This window comes from Acromyrmex echinatior, chromosome 3 (genome assembly GCF_024713525.1).
Source record: "Acromyrmex echinatior isolate Ae372 chromosome 3, ASM2471352v2, whole genome shotgun sequence".
Lineage (NCBI taxonomy): Eukaryota > Metazoa > Arthropoda > Insecta > Hymenoptera > Formicidae > Acromyrmex > Acromyrmex echinatior.
In genome coordinates this window covers 5,924,506-5,942,546 of record NC_141854.1, presented here as the reverse complement: position 1 = coordinate 5,942,546, position 18,041 = coordinate 5,924,506, and the positions used below count along the sequence as shown (strand labels likewise).

The 18,041-nt window shown below is 30.3% G+C and overlaps 1 protein-coding gene across 1 annotated transcript in view; it reads right to left on the bottom strand.

Annotated features, from left to right (window-relative positions):
- The window catches only part of LOC105151498 (uncharacterized), a 36,427-nt gene that overhangs the window by 5,639 nt on the left and 12,747 nt on the right, over nt 1-18,041 (bottom strand). The window contains exon 2 of the mRNA XM_011065226.2: nt 7,075-8,121. Within this exon, the coding sequence (XP_011063528.1) occupies nt 7,075-8,121 (1,047 nt within the window). The remainder of the gene's footprint in view (nt 1-7,074; nt 8,122-18,041) is intronic.

The following is an 18,041-nucleotide window of genomic DNA, read 5'->3' as shown; positions in this document are numbered from 1 at the left end:
CTACTGATCGTTATCTTGTTAACTATTCTTTTTACATTTCTTACTAGACAATGTCGATATTTTTTATTGCACTTTATGAAGACATTTAATTCTGAAAGAATTAATATCATATATACACTATAAATTTTTGGGAGTGAATTTCATTCCAAGAGAATGATAATTGCGCCAATCCAGCAGGAATAGGTAGGCATGAATTTTTTTCACTCTTAGGGAGTGAAGAATTATTCGGAGAATCAGTTTTCAATCTAGTGCTGAGTAAATGTAATTTCTATGTAATTTCACTCTCTCGAAAGGAAACTGTAATTTTACTTTAGTAAATTTAATATTAAGTTTAGCTTCCCCTTCCTACATCCAAACTTGACAAAACTCGACGTATTTTTGCACAAAACAAACAAATCTGTCAGAAAAAAAGCGTCGTTCTTCCTCACAAACGAGATATTAATCATTAAAGCTAACCATTGTTAAGTTAAAAAATCCGCTTCTTGAAGAAGTAAAGTGAAAATTTACTTCTGGCGCAACTATCATTTTTCTTGGAGAGAAATTTTACTCCTAAAAAATTAGAGTGTATTTCGAGCATTATCAAATAATAACGAATAGTGTTTATTTATATCATTATAACTTTAAAAATTGTATAGATAAAGATTTAATTGAATTTATCAATTAATCAATATTTCGAAAAATTAAATAAGAAAATTATATGTACATTTTTTTTTCAAGCAATAGTTTTTAAGATATATTTGAAGGCTTAAATATAGCCAATTACATATTATTTGTTCATGAATCGTTCGTGCGATATTAGTAAGCATGCCCTTCAGCGTTTAAACGTATTTGTAATTGGTCATATTTAAATTATTATTTCACAAACTGTTGCTTATAAAGAAAGTTTACAAATAATTTTTTTACTTAAGTTTTTGAAAAATTTACTTTCTTATTGTGGTATTTTGATTCGCGAACACCTTGTATGATCAAATGATTCATGAATTGAATATAAATAAAGAAAAACTTTTATTTTCAATAATAATAACTATAACAAAAATCTTAAAAAACATTTTAACATAATACATTATAAAATTAAAAATTATTATTCTTAATACTATTTTCATAATATATAACAAAATCGTGGCACTTTATTTTGTAAAATTTTATACGGAAATTAATCCTTTAAATTAAAATAATATTATAAATGAATAATAATAAATAAATTAAAGATTAGGACACTGTGTATTCAGGTCAAATACTTTTTTTAAATTAAAATAATTAAATGTATAACAATACAAAGATGTGTGAGGACACATAAGAGTCAACATAATTAAGCGTATGTATAAGAATTATAATATGATAATATGTTATTTCATGATATTCAACGTGGTCGCAGTTATCATTTCTTAAGAAGAAATACTTCGTCAAATTCATTATGAAAGCGTGTAAAGTATAAGAGATAGTACACCAGTCAGATAGCAATAATGTAATTCAGTCACTCTATTAAAACTTGATGTACAGATTCTATGTACAGAATCTTCAAAAGGAGAGGCACTCAGATAGTGATGGTCAGCCTTACCGTTAACATGTCTTTCAAAAATTCTTTCTGGAAGATTCGATTCGTACATATTATTTCTCAAATTTTAATAGAGTGACTGTGAATTACATTATTACTATTTGACTGGTGTACTATCTCTTATATTTTACACGATTTCATGACACGGAAAAAAAATGTTGCTGGCTACAACTAATTCTAATTAGCTGAAATTGCATTAGCTATTAACTAGCTGTAAATTTACTAATACATACAAAGGATTTGCTAATACAAACGTGATATGCATGTCTGTTACAGATCAATTTATTTAGCATGAAGTTAGTTGTCACAGTTATCGGATGTGATCCGTGTAAAAGAAAATTGTCTCACCACAGCTAAATATGGTTTGCTAAAACTATACTTGCTATCAAATTGTCTGCTGCACAGAAAACGCACGTTTTCAAAATGCTTGTCTGTTACAATAGTAATATTTAGGCCTCACAACTAATGGAAATTAGATCTCGCAGATATGACGTTAGGTATTATCGTTATTATCGCGAGAATAAACAGGCTTATTAAATTGTAACATATATATATGTAATCGGTGTTTCGATTCCTCTGAGTAATGTTAATTCGTAATAATTTATCATTTAAATAGTTACTCGCAACGGATAACAGAATTGTTTAAATTTTTAAACAAAATTAAATAATATTTATTGTTTGTGAAAGTTTCTAAAGTTGCGAACGACCGAAAGCGAAGACGTGAAATCGAGGAGTCGGCTAAGAGACACGAGCGAAATAAGACGTATTTCGTTTTGAAATTGTAATCCTTTGTTATAATAAACTCGATATATAGCCAATTTGACGCTCCGATTTTTATTCTTCGACCAACACAATCATTAAAATACTTAAAATAAAATTCCGAACAATCGGTCATTAAATCGCTTGCAAGTAATTTATTGTTCTTCGTGAAGCATTCGCATTAAGATTGCTGCATAAATTGGAAAACTTCATCACGATCTTTCTATGACGATGGCAATAAATTTAAGGAGTGAATTTTGTATTATCTGAGGATGGCTTAATGCAAGAGCCGAAGCATGTAATGTAATGTGTTATGTAATGTGTTATTTATGGAATTTCTTTATACATTTAATATATATCATATTATAATTCTTACATATACGTTTAATTACGTTGACTCTTATGTGACCCTATACATCTTTGTATTATGTCTTTTTAAAAAACTAAAAATCTTGTACTCTTCATTTGATTTTACATGTCATTTGATTTTAACTATTAGGTGTTGGAATTAATTCGTAGCGTTTTTTAATGAAAGAATGTTATTTATTTCACATGAGCATTAAAAAATACATTAATGAAAGTACTTCCCATCACTTGTAAAACGCTACGAATTAATTCCAACACCTAATAAATCTGAAGAACAAAAAAAAACTTAAAAATAATTCGCTCAAAGTTTATTCTGAACCGTAATAGAATCAATTCTATGGCGGCGCGAAATATCGATGATTGTAAAAAAATTGTAAACGCGATCACGTCGCGCTGTGATTATCTGATTGAAATCTCCACGAATCTCGGTGCAAACTGCAGAATCGCTACTTATGTAAGTAGACAATCGTCGCGAGAGCACGACGGTCCACGAAATCTGCCACGCATCTCCCGTCATCGAAAGAGAAAACGTTCGCAGATCGGACATGTAATAATAATGCGATGGACGCGCGTGCAGCTGGCAATGCCAGCTGGTGATGCGTAATCACGGCTCGATGGCCTGATAAACAGCCGCTGCAAACTAATTGATAGCCGTATTAAGCGGAACAGTATCGAACCTGAGTGAAGGGCGAGAACGCAGCTGGAAGCGGCATTCTATCACTTGTAAAGATGCGTAATGTACTTGTATGTACAGAGAACGAATAAACGATCAACAAATGACGAACACGAATCTTCCGGTGTTCACATTCGTACACGTTCAGCGCCTACAGGTTTCAATTAACTCTTAACGCATGATATGTCGCAGATAATTTCTGTTGGCTGTAGCTGGTTCTAGCAAGTGCGAGCTGTTCGTAGCTTTCCGTCATGTTTTGAAACCTGATACTTAAGGCTAAAAACGATGTTTCTTTAATTAATTTCAAGCGACTCAGTTTTATCTCGATTTCCGCGATTGAAGCAAGCAGAGGCAAAATATGAGAAAGGAAGATATTTATCACGGTGACAGAAAGAACATTACGCAAATTGTAAACTAGTTTTCGTATCTTCTGCGTTTGACATATCTTCATTTTATTCATGAGATATATTTGCGTGTTTTATCCGACACATAAACTTTTAGTATAGCGAAACTAGACAATTTTCATTAAGCAATTAAGTTAATTTCGTTTATATATCATTATGGTTGGTTCATGAATGAATCACGCAAATTTAAATAGAAGATCTACGATGAAAAATAACATCATATTTTAATCGTATATTTTGATCGTATAACACCGATAAAATATCGTAGCTAATTCGAAACAAGTGACATAAAAAAATAAAGAAATTATTATTTATCATAATTCATGATAATAATATTTATATTTATATGTTCCCAAAAAATTATTAAATTATTTAATTATTCTTGTGATTTCTGTATTTCTGCGAACATTATAGTATGAAAGTTACATAATAAAAGTTAACGTTAAAAACTTATTTGTAATAACAAATGAGCAAAGATTATTTCCATTCAAGGTGTCGAAGTATTAAACCTAAATATAATTTTTTTTTTATTGTTATTATTACAATTATTATATTTTTTTAAGCTGGAAATGAAATAAGAGTTAAACAACTGCATTTTTACGTTAATTAATAGGAATAGCAAGATCAATACCGCTGGATTCGTGACTACGATCAAGGACCTCAGTTTCTATTTAATTAACTCTGTCGTTACTGCGATTTATAGAGACAAGCTAGGATACTGAAACCATTTTCTCTCGTTAATCTCACTTGCTATGACATATCGAGCGCATCCTCGTCTCCGTGTCGGTTTATAATACTTTCTTCTGCTATTAGTAATTAAGGGTGTAATGGCTGTAACGGTTTATTTTCGTCTCACCATTTTGCGGAAATTGGCTGGTTCAGAGCAATCAACCGCGATTAATGGTTCTCGATAAATTTACAGTTTGAAAATTAATACGATTTAATTCTAAACCTACGAATACTACACATATAAAACTATAAAACACTACATAAATACATCTAGGAAAAGGAATATAAATTAGTTTTTTCAAGTAAGTTTTTTCATGTTAAGTGCTGTATTTTACAGATTTCACTTGAGAAACGTTTTGTATTTATTAAATCGTGGAGGCATATAAATAATACTCATGCGTTTATTTATTATTACTATTTATAATCAGAGTTGGGTAGTGTTAAGTTAGAAAGTTAAAAGATGAGTTATAAAGTTATATAGTTAATTAATTTTAACTTAATTACATTTTAGAGTCTCAATTTTTTAACTTAATTTACTTCTCGGTAACTATTTTATCGGTAACTATTAACTTTTAATTTGACTTTTTTGTAAATTAATCTTCAGCCACAATACGAGGGGATAATGAGTACATAATTTAGTAATTCTACGTCTTTTATATTGTGTAGTTAAAAAATAACCAGTAATTCTTTAATGAATATGTTGTGAGAAAAGAAAAATATAAAAAATTATATAAAACAATCAAATTTTGTCTTCCTCTTTCTTTTAATTGTTTGTTCGGAATATACATAAATTGTTCCAAATTTAATTTTTACCATTTTTTAATTATTTTTTTTTATAAACTTAACTTTTAATTCACAATTAATTTTTTTTTATTAAATTTAACTTAATTTAAAAAAAAAGGTTAACTTACCCAACCCTGTTATAATAATATTAATATGAATTAATATGAATTCGTGAGTGGTTTAATCGAGTTTTCTTAAATTATTCGAAACACTGGCCAGGTTCGCTTTTTTTTTCATCACTTGACACGTTCCAGTTTTTATCATCGATCGAACGAAAACGCGTTTGTTCAATCGTGTCATTTAATGTTATTCACCTTGGCATAGTTCCCATAAAGGTGATCCTTTTCGCACATGGGAATACGGATCTCCTGGCAACGGGATTTCGACAAATACGACGAAATCGTACGTAGCATCGTAATCGAGTATGCACAGTCTACGTTTCTTTGAAAGAACGTCTTTCCTGTTTTCAACCGTCAAAGTTTTATGATTGAAAATATCGACTGGAATAAAATTGTCTCTGGTATCTTGTTATCACGGCATCATAATACTTTCCAGAAATAACGGATCAATTCTAAAAAAATTATTAACTTTCCGATGCACTTTAAAAAACAAACTGAATCTCCATATTGCATATAATTTTTTAATCATTCGTTATCAAGTTGTTTAAAATATTAGTTTAGTAATATAAAATTACAAAATATTAAAACACGTTTGTTCAACACAAACGAGAGAGGCCGTATTCGTTGAGGGCGAGTCTTGGTGCCTAATAATATTTGTGTGAATTAAAAAAATTTTTAGCTCAAGCAAATTACGCACCAATTATTTGTCGATCTTGAAACAATCCTACTGAATCTAAAATACGTAATGTCAAATTATATTGATAAACAATTTAATATTGTTAATATTGTTAATGTTGATAATTTATAAAAAATATTGTAAAAAATTTATTACGGAAAATAATTGTCTTATCTGAGAGATTCCCCCTATTCCATACGGACGTCTTATCAATTCGACTATCGAAGCATGTGATAATATTCATAATCCAGTTTAAGGCTGGTATTTAAGATCGTCTTAAATACAGTCTTAAAATGTAATAAGCCAATCACAAAGCTATATTAACATCTTAATTAATTTTTTTACAATAAACCATTAATAATAGATCAGAAGTCAAGGAGCGAGTTGTAAATGAGACAGTAGTGTGTCATAAGACAACAATATATCAATAATTAATGACTGCATGGAGATGTTTAATTTCCATTTTTTTACGATTTAAAATTTAGATTACGTTATGATGACCAATGCATAATTATTTGACTTGAGAATTGTCACCCTTCTGATTGGCTGAAATATCGTAACGATCTAATATAATTTATTCTGGATGTAAGTTTCATAAGATTTATGACATATAATTCGTACCACTAGCATGATATGAATGGTGACTAACGGTTTATTGTAGAAAGCTCACAAGGCATTACTTAAGATAATCTTTAAAAAAGAGCAGACTATGAATATCGATTCGTAATTAAATAAACAAATATGCGACCTAATATTCGTTCCTTGTCTTCCATTCTCGGATAACCGTTTAAGTCTCCGAATAAATAAAATTTGAAATTAAAATTGAAATCGAATCAGTCGATTTCCAAATGAACAAGCTATATACAAGAAAATGCATATATAAGAATATGTAATAATAAGAAAATATTGTATAATAATATATAAGGAAACAAAATATTAATCAACTAATGTCTGTTAGATAATATATTGAGTAAAAAAAGAGAGCTAATATTTATCTGTCGAATACTCACGTCATCGGCGTGACGTTGAGGCACAAGGATGAGCCGTGGATTCTTCGGTGAATGATGGGGCCTAACAATCTGGCGCCATGGTGACGCAGTGACGCGATTTGCCACGTGTCTGCGAACGGTTCTCCACCTACAACAACTTTCGCCGCAACTGAGATCCTCACCCGCCGAAGTCTGCGAGGCGTAATCGAGCATCTCAAACGACCTCGTTTGGCTGGTGGTGGCGGCCGCACACAAGGACGACAACGACATCGTGCCCTGGTATGGACATTCGTCCCGCGTCGTTCCACAAGACTCTCCTCCCGATTCTTCCACAAGGACGTCCTCATTCATTATCAGCTTCTTCGACGGGCAACTCGTATGCCCTCTCTCGTATCTCGTTCTGATCTTTTCCAAAGTATCTGGACCAGCGTATCCTTCCGAAGACGATCCTCCAGGGAGACACGTACCTCGTTGATACATACTGAAGGACGATTCGTTACTAGGGGCTATTATCGGATTTTTATCAGCAAGTATCAAGCTGTGATTTTTGTCTGCGGAGGGATCACTTATTCCTCTATCCTGATGCAGGAAACTACCTATTGGCCACGAGTTCGGACAACTAGGACCGAACGATGGGCCAGGATTGTTAACTTCGTGAAACGCTCCAATATCCCTAAACGCATTTCTGTTGACGTCGTCCGTAGGAAATATCCTAATATATGATTCCTTCCTGTCAAATGGATCTTCGTAAGACAATCTTTTCGATCGGTACCAAGGATACTGATCGCACTGCAGGTACTTGGGGCTAACTTTAACATCCTTGATGTCCTCCAGCTTGCAGTCCGTTGTTTGCTCCCCGCAAGTCGTCATCACTGGCACCGGTGGAAGCCGGATGCGCAGGGCCTCGGCAGCACGCAGAAACGCGTCCAGTCGCATCCGTGGAACAGTGGCGCTTCCGGTGTAGACGAAACCAAGAAGAGCCGCGAGTTCCGGCGCCTCCACCTCTGCCAGGATCACTGTAATCGGCTCACAATGAGCTGTGACTTTGCTATGTGCCAGTAACACCTCCTGTAAATGAAATTTTGTTTATTAGAATAATGAAAATAACAATTTTAAATTATAATAAATATATAATATTTTTAATTATAATTATATTTTTAATTATAATCGACGTATGCAAAAAGAATGATTTTATTGAAATATCTAAAAATTTATTTAGATATAGATCTGATAATAATTTGATTGAAACATTAGGATAGTCATATAGAATGTTTAAACGCTACTGACAATATTGTAAGAAGTTTTAACTTTCTAGCAATCAGTTTGAATGTTCTACCTAATTATTTTGATAGTTTAAATAAAATTATTTTTTTTTTTTTGGATCTGTATCTAATTAATTTTTTAGATACTTCAGCAATATTATTCTTTCTATGTATACATATACAAGAAAATGCATATATAAGAATATGTAATAATAAGAAAATATTGTATAATAATATATAAGGAAACAAAATATTAATCAACTAATGTCTGTTAGATAATATATTGAGTAAAAAAAGAGAGAATATATGTTTTGATAGAAATATACGTACATGATTCTAGCGTGCTGTTAAAGAATATAAAAAAACCGCATGTAAGTTTTCGTATTAATGAAGATTACTTTACGACTTATAATTAGAAATGTGCAGTAATAACATGTATCAAGAGCATGCATTGAGTTACAGAGAAGTTAATGCACGCTGGTTGCATATGTGGGCCAAATTTTATTAGTGCTCTCATTTCGTGAAGTGATCTCATTTAAGAAAAATATATATATATGCACATAAGAAATATATATTTCCTTGCTTATCTGATATAACTGTGATATGTATAAGCAACTTAGTGAGAAGAGATGTTTTGAATTCTGTGATATCTCCTTTTATAAATTATAAGACTTTATTTATTTCATAAATTATATAAAATTATATAATTTATTTATTTCATAAATTATATAAGAATAAACTCTCTCTTTGTTATTCTTTCGTTTTACATGTGGAAGAACAAATAGTTTTATAGTTCATTAAATTAATTAATTCTTTATTGTCACATTCATTCTCTAAATGAATTCATTAAAATATATTCCATAACTATTTGATTAACCTTTTAATGCTTTTTTAAAATTCAGTTTTGTTAAAAAATCTTTTGTAAAATTTTTAATAAGAAATTGAAATTATTTAGAGAGAGAGAGAGAGAGAGAGAGAGAGAGAGAGAGAGAGAGAGAGAGAGATAAAATAATATCTATAAAATAAAGATAAAAATTAAAAACTATTCTGATGGATCCTGATAGGTGAATATACATTGAATTAATAGAAGAATTATTAATTCGGACTTCCAAATTGTTCAAAGTTTTATGCACTCATAAATATCACGCGCTTGATTTATCTCATTCTTCTTTTCTCTTCTTGCTACTCGCGCGGATAATGAAACATGGACAACAATGAATTACGAGTATTTCATTGTTGTAAGCTTGAAAATCGTGCTGCATTGAGATAACTGTAATTACGCGGCCGGCAGTCTCTTCGACGGCTCTTTTCGATTTTTTTTAAAGCGATAATTAACCGTTATTGACTGGTCGCCGAGATCAGGAAACTTGAATTAACCTCTGCCGGTCGCACAATGTTGATCACGTGAGAATTGTTGTGCACTTTTGCTCCATTATGTAATGTACTAATAGAAGATTAATACATTGCATTAAAGTGAGATCAATGTAAGATTACACCAAACAAATTATAAACTCCTAAATTCTAATCTTATAAAATATGATATGTTGTTATATCAAGTATCTCAAAATAATTCCTCAACCTTTCTAATTTTACTGTATTACCTATACGTATATATATATATATATATATACGTATCAAAGTATTCTAAATTTTTATAAGAAATTTATAGAAGAAATTTATATTTATAAGAAAATTCAATATTTTTTTTACTTCCAGATTTCTTATTGACGTTATGTTTGCCACGAGGTTTTAGCCTTCAATCATTCTTCTTCACGCCGTTTCGCAACCATTTTAACGGATCGTTTGCGTCGAAAAATGATGAGAGCATCATTCCTTCACGTAGAACGTAAATTAAATGTTGGCTTTCAAACCGGCCCGCGGCTCAATGCAGCTTTGCTGCACCGTTGTGTTCAATGGCGTAGGAATGACTTTTAAATCTTCCATAAAAATCATTCATGGACCTTATATTTTTACAACGTCAACCTTATATCTATAATTATTTTATTATTTATTATTTTACAACATAAACATAATAACTTTGAAAGAACATAAATTGCAAAATTTAAAATGAATTCTAATGTAATAAAAACTTTAATAGCATTTATTGCTTCTTTGCAATATTAATGATATCTTTAAAAAATTTCAAGCTTCAATTTTTTTAAGATAATATTTCAAAGAAGCAACAATTGCTATTAAAACTTTACGTTAAAGGTATATTTATATTGAAGATACATTTTATGTTCAAATATTACATATTGATAACACATTGATTTAAATTTAAAATTAATTTAAAATTCATCGCGTTTCTGATTTTCTTCTATAACGAAAAGAAAGAAGAAATAGGCTTGTGGGTTGCCTGTTCTTATACGCATCTACGTTTGCATTCTTATTAGCCCTACACCCCTGTGCCACAAGGCCGCGACGGCTTTTTAGTTTTCTTCTTCTATGTGCTAGAAGTGCTCTCTCGGGCGCAATTATTTAGGGTTAGTATTTGCGCTTATTGCACTTGAATCGTAAACATTTCCGGAAACGTTGCAACGCCTTCAGCCTGAATATATTCCATCACGAACACGCAAGCGAATATATAATAAAATGCAAATATTGTATGTACAAAGTAAGCACTTTTTTCTTTTTTTGATTGCGAGATAATAAAGACTAAACCATGTGGTTATCAATACACTTCGTCGCTATAATTAGGAATCTAATAAGCGCTGCATTACCTCTATCTCGTACATATTTTATGAACTTTCGCAGTATTAGGTGGTATTAGAGAGTACGGTACAAGTAGATATATTCTACCTTAGTAGATCTACTAGTTTTCTGTGAAGTTTCTTACGTACGTGCTGCTGGATAATTCACGTCTTATAATAACGACGCAATCTCTATCTAAACTCTAGCTAATATATCTCTGCTAATTGCTAATTACTAAAACATTTTCATACAAGTATGTCAGACATTATTAAGAGACAATGTCTCGGGTCAAATGTGTGCCTGAATCTTACTATTAATCAAAATTTGTTCCTGAATTTATAAATATTTTTTCGGAAGAATATTAATCTGAAATATTGAGTTGTTATTTGGTATCCATAACTTTATCTCACGTTTCTAATATATAATATTTTAATCGTATATTTTTTTAAAAGATTACTTTGTTTTATTTTTATTAATATATATATATATATATACATAGATGACTTTTTATGTAAATAATTAATTAAAAGATAATTAATTCCTGAATGCTTTATAATGTAACATTTTTAATCGGGTTACAAGATTTTCTCTTCATATACGCTTATTTCATTTATTGCACTTCATCGTATCCTTATATATACATTTCCTTATACTTACATTTCAAATATGCTTTTGAATGACAGTTATTTCGAATAATTTGGATACTACGTCAATTTATAATTACAAATGTATATAAATATCCATATCTGATATATATGATAAGCTATTACTAGGATCAAGTCGTGCAGAATTTTAAATTTATTTTTATTAACTTACATTACACCGATCCATCATTCGCGAAACAGTGATTACATGATTGGAGAATCTATCAATCAATTACGATAAATATTACAAGTATCTGCGGATAATATCTATGACCGGTTTATGGTTTCAAGCTGTGCGAAATTTTTAAGCCTGTTTCCCAAAGATTTATAGATCAATCTATTGTACATGAAACTTCGCAGTCGGGATCTGCCAATTAATCAGAATCATAGTGATATTCCGAGGAACGCGCTTTCCATCCTGATGCGATCTCTCCTATCACATTACGAAATTCAGGGTGCGATCAAGAACTGATTAGATCGTCGTAATTATAGTTGTATGTATCAGTTTTCACGACGTGAGCTATCAAATAAATTTTCGTTTGATTGGTTTCAGCTTCCCGTAAAATAATATATAAAATTTCATACTTCGTGTAATTTGTAGGTGTTCCGCGATATCTCACGTGCAACAATATGTTGCAGTACTTTTGCAGATGCACACATCTTGCTATGAGACATATAAGAGAAGCCGGTTCTTCAGTTCGTGCGTGATGGATTGTCGTTTGAATAGAAACAGATTAAAAATTTTCGCACAGCTTAAAATTAATAAACGCAAATATCTATAAATAGCAGACATAGATATTTATAATTACATAAATTAGTATAATATAATGCGAGAAAGATGATAATCACCTTTTCAAACAAAAAGAAATGGATATATATAAATAAAACAGAACGAAAATTGTTGCAAAATTGAAGTATTTTATTTATATCAATCCATAAATTTCTTTCTTTGTAAAAATGATTATGTATTAGAAATAGTTTAGAAATTTATTAGAAAAAAAGTTTCTAACTTTAATTATAATAATAATGAAATTAAATTAAGTTATAGACTCCTTTAACTGATACAACAAACAATAAAAAATTTATACAAAAGGCTATACGAGTCAACCTCTGATTACTAAATATTGCGAGATACATTTAATTAATAATACCATATAATTTCGTATATTTCGACTCCTGTTTGAGTCATCTTCAGCGTCACAAACTTAATATTATAGCAACTATTTTAGTTAGTACATCGCAGTCAATATCTTCAAAGTTTTTTCTCTCCTTTTATGTATGATTGTTGTGGAGCATTGAAGATATAATCTTTTATATTGTATAAATTTTTTATTGTTTATTATAATAAATTATAAGTTTATAATTCTAAATAATTTAATTTATTTTAATTGGGTTGGTTATTCCATCTTCGGGTAAACTATGTAATAATTTATCTACTGAATAAACAAAACAATAATAAATAAAAAAATGAAATGAATAAATGAAAAAAGTAAAAATGTAAAGAGATAAAAGAGCGGGCTCTGAAGTTTATCGAAAGGTAGAACAATGCAGTCAAACGGCATAAATAAGTTCTTTTCATAAATCTCTAGAATCATTATATATTCAGATTTCTGAGTCAGGCTCGCGATCTTGCAGGTGGTTAATAACGACAAGCAAGGCGATTGTTATTACAAGAAAGACTCGGAATCGAGTTTTTTTTTCGTCTTTAGAGCAACGTATATATTTTTTACACCTTATTGCTGTACAGACGGCGCAAATACTATTCTTAGTCGTGTATCTGCAATAGAATATAATGGCGAACGAGTATCATTCGGTTTTTATGATATCGCTATTTGCGAGAAAGCATCGCAAGTAAGCAGCGTTTTATACCAGGTTTTTACCTTTATATCCGATCCGCGTGCCCGCGATATTGCACCTAAGACCGATAATTATACGATTCCGACGCTGAGAAAATGCCGAGAGCTACGATTTAATCTACGAGTTTGCCGCTTAAAATTATTCGAATCGGCGAACGTAAGCGCAATTGAAAATAATTACCGCGGCGAGAGACGGAAGAGAGGGGACTGATCAGAAAGCGTAATCGTTAAATGGAACGAGCTCCGTTTAAGGGTTCATTCGCACGATGTATAACGTCAACATCACGTGTCGTCAACGTCATGAAATATTCCGTAATACTCGTACGATCTAAGCGGTTGTAATGCACCAGGTTGATTCATGTTATACCTACGTAATACCACTGTCAATTTACTGGCTACCGCTGCGGTTGCGCTACTCTGGAAAAACATTTTTTCCATTTTTATAAGTGAGATTAATTCAAATATAAATTATGCTTCCGTATTATGAAATAAAAAAATGACGAGTATTTCCATATACAATTTACAGTTCGATATCAATGTAAATTCATGTGACTTATCTTTTCAGCTACATATTTGTGTTTTAAAATATGAAACAAGAATAACATAAAATAATCGAAAATGGGAAATACATATATTTGTTTATGTAATATATGAATATGGAATTGAGATAAGATAAATAAGAATTAAATTTAAAAAATAAAATTACAATTAAAAGAACCTACTGTCGATGTGTTGCATTGAAAGTAATTTAATTTCTTATTTATCCTATTTCGGCTCCATCCATCTTCGTATACATAAATGTATTTTTTAATTGTTGTACACTGCAACATTCTTATTCGATTATCTTTTAAAATGCACATCGGAGACCAGATCCGATTGTCGATATAATGTCATAGATAATTTAATTCTTATTTATATCAATTTGTCCTATCTGAATTGGTCGATATTGCATCTTCAGTTGTATATTGTAAAATGACAGTCTGCATAAGACAGATGTATCTGCTTTATGCAAGAAAGTATAAGTGATGGTTAAGAAACAGTTAACGACCAGTTCGTAAGAATCGTAACGTGCGGAATTTAAACGTCTCTTACGCACGCGAGAGGCCGAAGTCGTAAACGTGATGAGCGATGAGGCGAGTTGAGAGCGTGAAGCGTAACGATTTCTACCGCCGTGAGATACAGGTATCATCGGCCAACAATATCAGCCATTAATCATTTGCCGCGAATATCGATAACCGGTCGCCGAACGAACCATTATGCGAGTGACGTACGGTGTTAAAAGCCGCTGCCCGCTATCGCTGCCCGCGGCATCCACGATGAGGATCTAACGCGATTGACCCTAACAGACAGGGAATGCGATACTACTAGAATACAATAGTATACAGAGAATTGAAAACGTAATTAATCTTGATCTGCAATAATTCTCATGCTTACAATATTAATAATATTAACGCCTTGCTTAATTCAATGTCTCACGGGGATGTATACAGTCGTAATTTGTAAAATTTTCAGTATCACAATATTATAAATGAAAAGATAGCGAAAAGAAAGGAAATGAAATGAATCGTCATCATCATCATCATCAGTTTTAAAATATTAATGCAGATATTTGATGTACAACTCTTAATTCTAAACTTAAGAATATACATTAACAAAAAGATGACTTTTAAATTATATATAACTTTTGTCAGATTTTAGGTAGAATTTTATTTATAAGTTTTATGCTGTATATTTTGATATATTTATATTTTTTTAATATATATATATTGTAATATATATATATATATATATATATATATATATATATATATACATTGATTCTTCACATACAGCACTTAATGGATATAGATCTAAAATGAGTTTAGAATATTATAATATTATTATCACAACAGAATAATACGTTATAAAATGAATTATAACTTATAAAATCATTACTTCAAAATGTGAAAATTTGCACAACAAACAATTTGTACAAAAAACAATTCGATCTTTAATGTAATATATAAAAAGATATATAATTGGAAAGCTCTCGAGGTGTGCTACAAGAATATGCAATAAAAAATAAGAGGGTTCCATTAAAAAAATTCAACTTAACCTTTATATGACCTTGCAGACTCCACTCAAGATCAATCTCTTATTATCAGTTAGGTAGATTTTTTGAAGTCCTACAATTTTGCTCGTGTATATTTTTCGCTAGAATTGATCGTTTTCGAAATATTTTAACGTTTCCAGACTTTTTGAAGACTCTGTATATAATGATTTCTGTAACTTAGAGAGATATATATAAAAGAGATCATTTCTGCTTAATTTTAGAGAAGATAAAAGTGTTTAATCTCGATTTTGCCGGCGGTTATCTCAAATGGTACTTTTCTATCAGTTTAATACGATAGCTTAAGGCCTGTGTAAATGAAAGGGCACAATTGTTACGCCGTTGTAGATCGGAAACGCTGATATATGTGATTTGTAATATTACACTTCTGTATGTTGTCAGTGTTGTTGCGGTTACGCTCAGTTGCCCAATTGTTTTTCTAGCAGTATTCTGTCAATTCAGTTACGCTTTAAATAAAATAATTTGTCATTGCGATTAATTAGATTAGACTGTCTATTTCCTTTCGATATGCCAAATATAATACATTAATAAAAAGACTTCAATCATATCACGATATGACGAGAAATATCAACCGAAGCTTCCTTCAAAACCGGTATGTCAAGATTCAATATTCCAGTTCCGTAGCATTGTATCTAAAAAAAGAAATGAAGAAAATTTTTCTGAGCTCATCGCTACCAGTGATAGAATATATCTTTATATGTTACCATAGATATCTCATGCAACTCTAAACTAGTAATATAGATTTGTCTTATTCACGCGAACGAAAAGACGGCATGGCGTTCATAAGACAGCATATTATTGGCATAACAGAATGTAAACACCACTTTTGAGAGTTAATTTACCATAAAATTGAAAAACTATCTCTTGTTAGTGTCAACTTTTCTATTTTTTTTAGTTATTCTTACTGCTGGAGTAGCAATTATATATCGTAGCAATCGAAACGGATGCGGACTAATAAGTGAACGCTCACCTTTATAAGTGATCGATATTGACGTATTTATTTCTATGCCAATTACACGCGACGATTAGAAACGGTACATTCAAAGATTTCAAGTCTAATTGTAATCATATAGATCAAGAAAAAAAATGAATGCTTATATAATTATTTTTCAAAGTAATCTTTACTCCTTCAACAACAAAATTAAAATAATTTTTGAAATCAATTCGACAAATAAAAGTTATTAAAAATATACATATATATTATATATATATATATATAATATATATATATATATTTATATGGACACGTATATATATATATATATATATATATATGTATATATATTTATTATATTATTTTTATATCTTTATATTGCACAATTTTTTCAAATAAAACTTTTCTTTCTATAAATTAGAATAAAAAAATAACATAACTATGAGCACCTATGCATTCACGCGTCTCTACATCTCTATTTTCACTTTAATTTAGCATTTGCTACGCATTATTTTAGTTATCCGTATAATCCGATAATGCGAATTGATAAGGATCCTACTCCGAAGAGCGACTAACCATTAGTTACGCGTTTAGAGGCAAACTCTCCTTTATGACATTGTAGGAAGTTTAGATTTATGAAATTATAGGGTAAATTTGAAAAATTTTTCTCATAGTCAGAATAGAAAATTTTTAAAACTAATCGTTCTCTAACAACAACAATAGGTAAATATATTCGAGCATAGTACGTGAAAATCATGTCCTTATGCTATTTACTTATTAACTATTATTGTATAGCTTGTATATTAATGAACTATTTTATGAGTATTTTTTGCATTACGTGATATTTATTCTAAAATTCTTAATTCGAAACTTAAAGACATTTGTTGAAAATGATTAAGTTGCGACTAAATAATATGTTTTTCAAAGCATATTTTTTGCTGAACAAATATTAATTTTAAGCATAATGAAGGATTTGCAGTATTATATGATAAACCTGTAATAATTTCTATTTAGCCATGTATACATTTATTTATACATACATTAATAAACTTACTGTCAAAATGTACATACTTTTTTTATTACATGGCTTCTATAATCGCTCGCAAGATGAATCTCTTATAGATTCTAAAGAGATTCGATGGATCTTTAACTTCTTGCTTTACAAATTGATGCATATATGTAATGAATAAATTAATGATTTATTTTGCCTATCATCAACATATCTATAAATTTTCCAGTACTTATAAATTCTAGGCTGTAAACTCACCGAATTTAAATATAAAATTTATATCATTCTGATGAAAAAAGCGATTGGAAGTCAGAAGAATTTCATATATCGGACAGTAAATGAACGAACGTATTGAGAATTACTGCAGTTGCCAACTTTATCCATTTTATCTCATGAAAGTTATTCATGTCGCGAATTTATTTCGAACATAATTCAGATCAGTAGTGATCTTTTTCAAAACGGTACAAATATAAATAAATAGC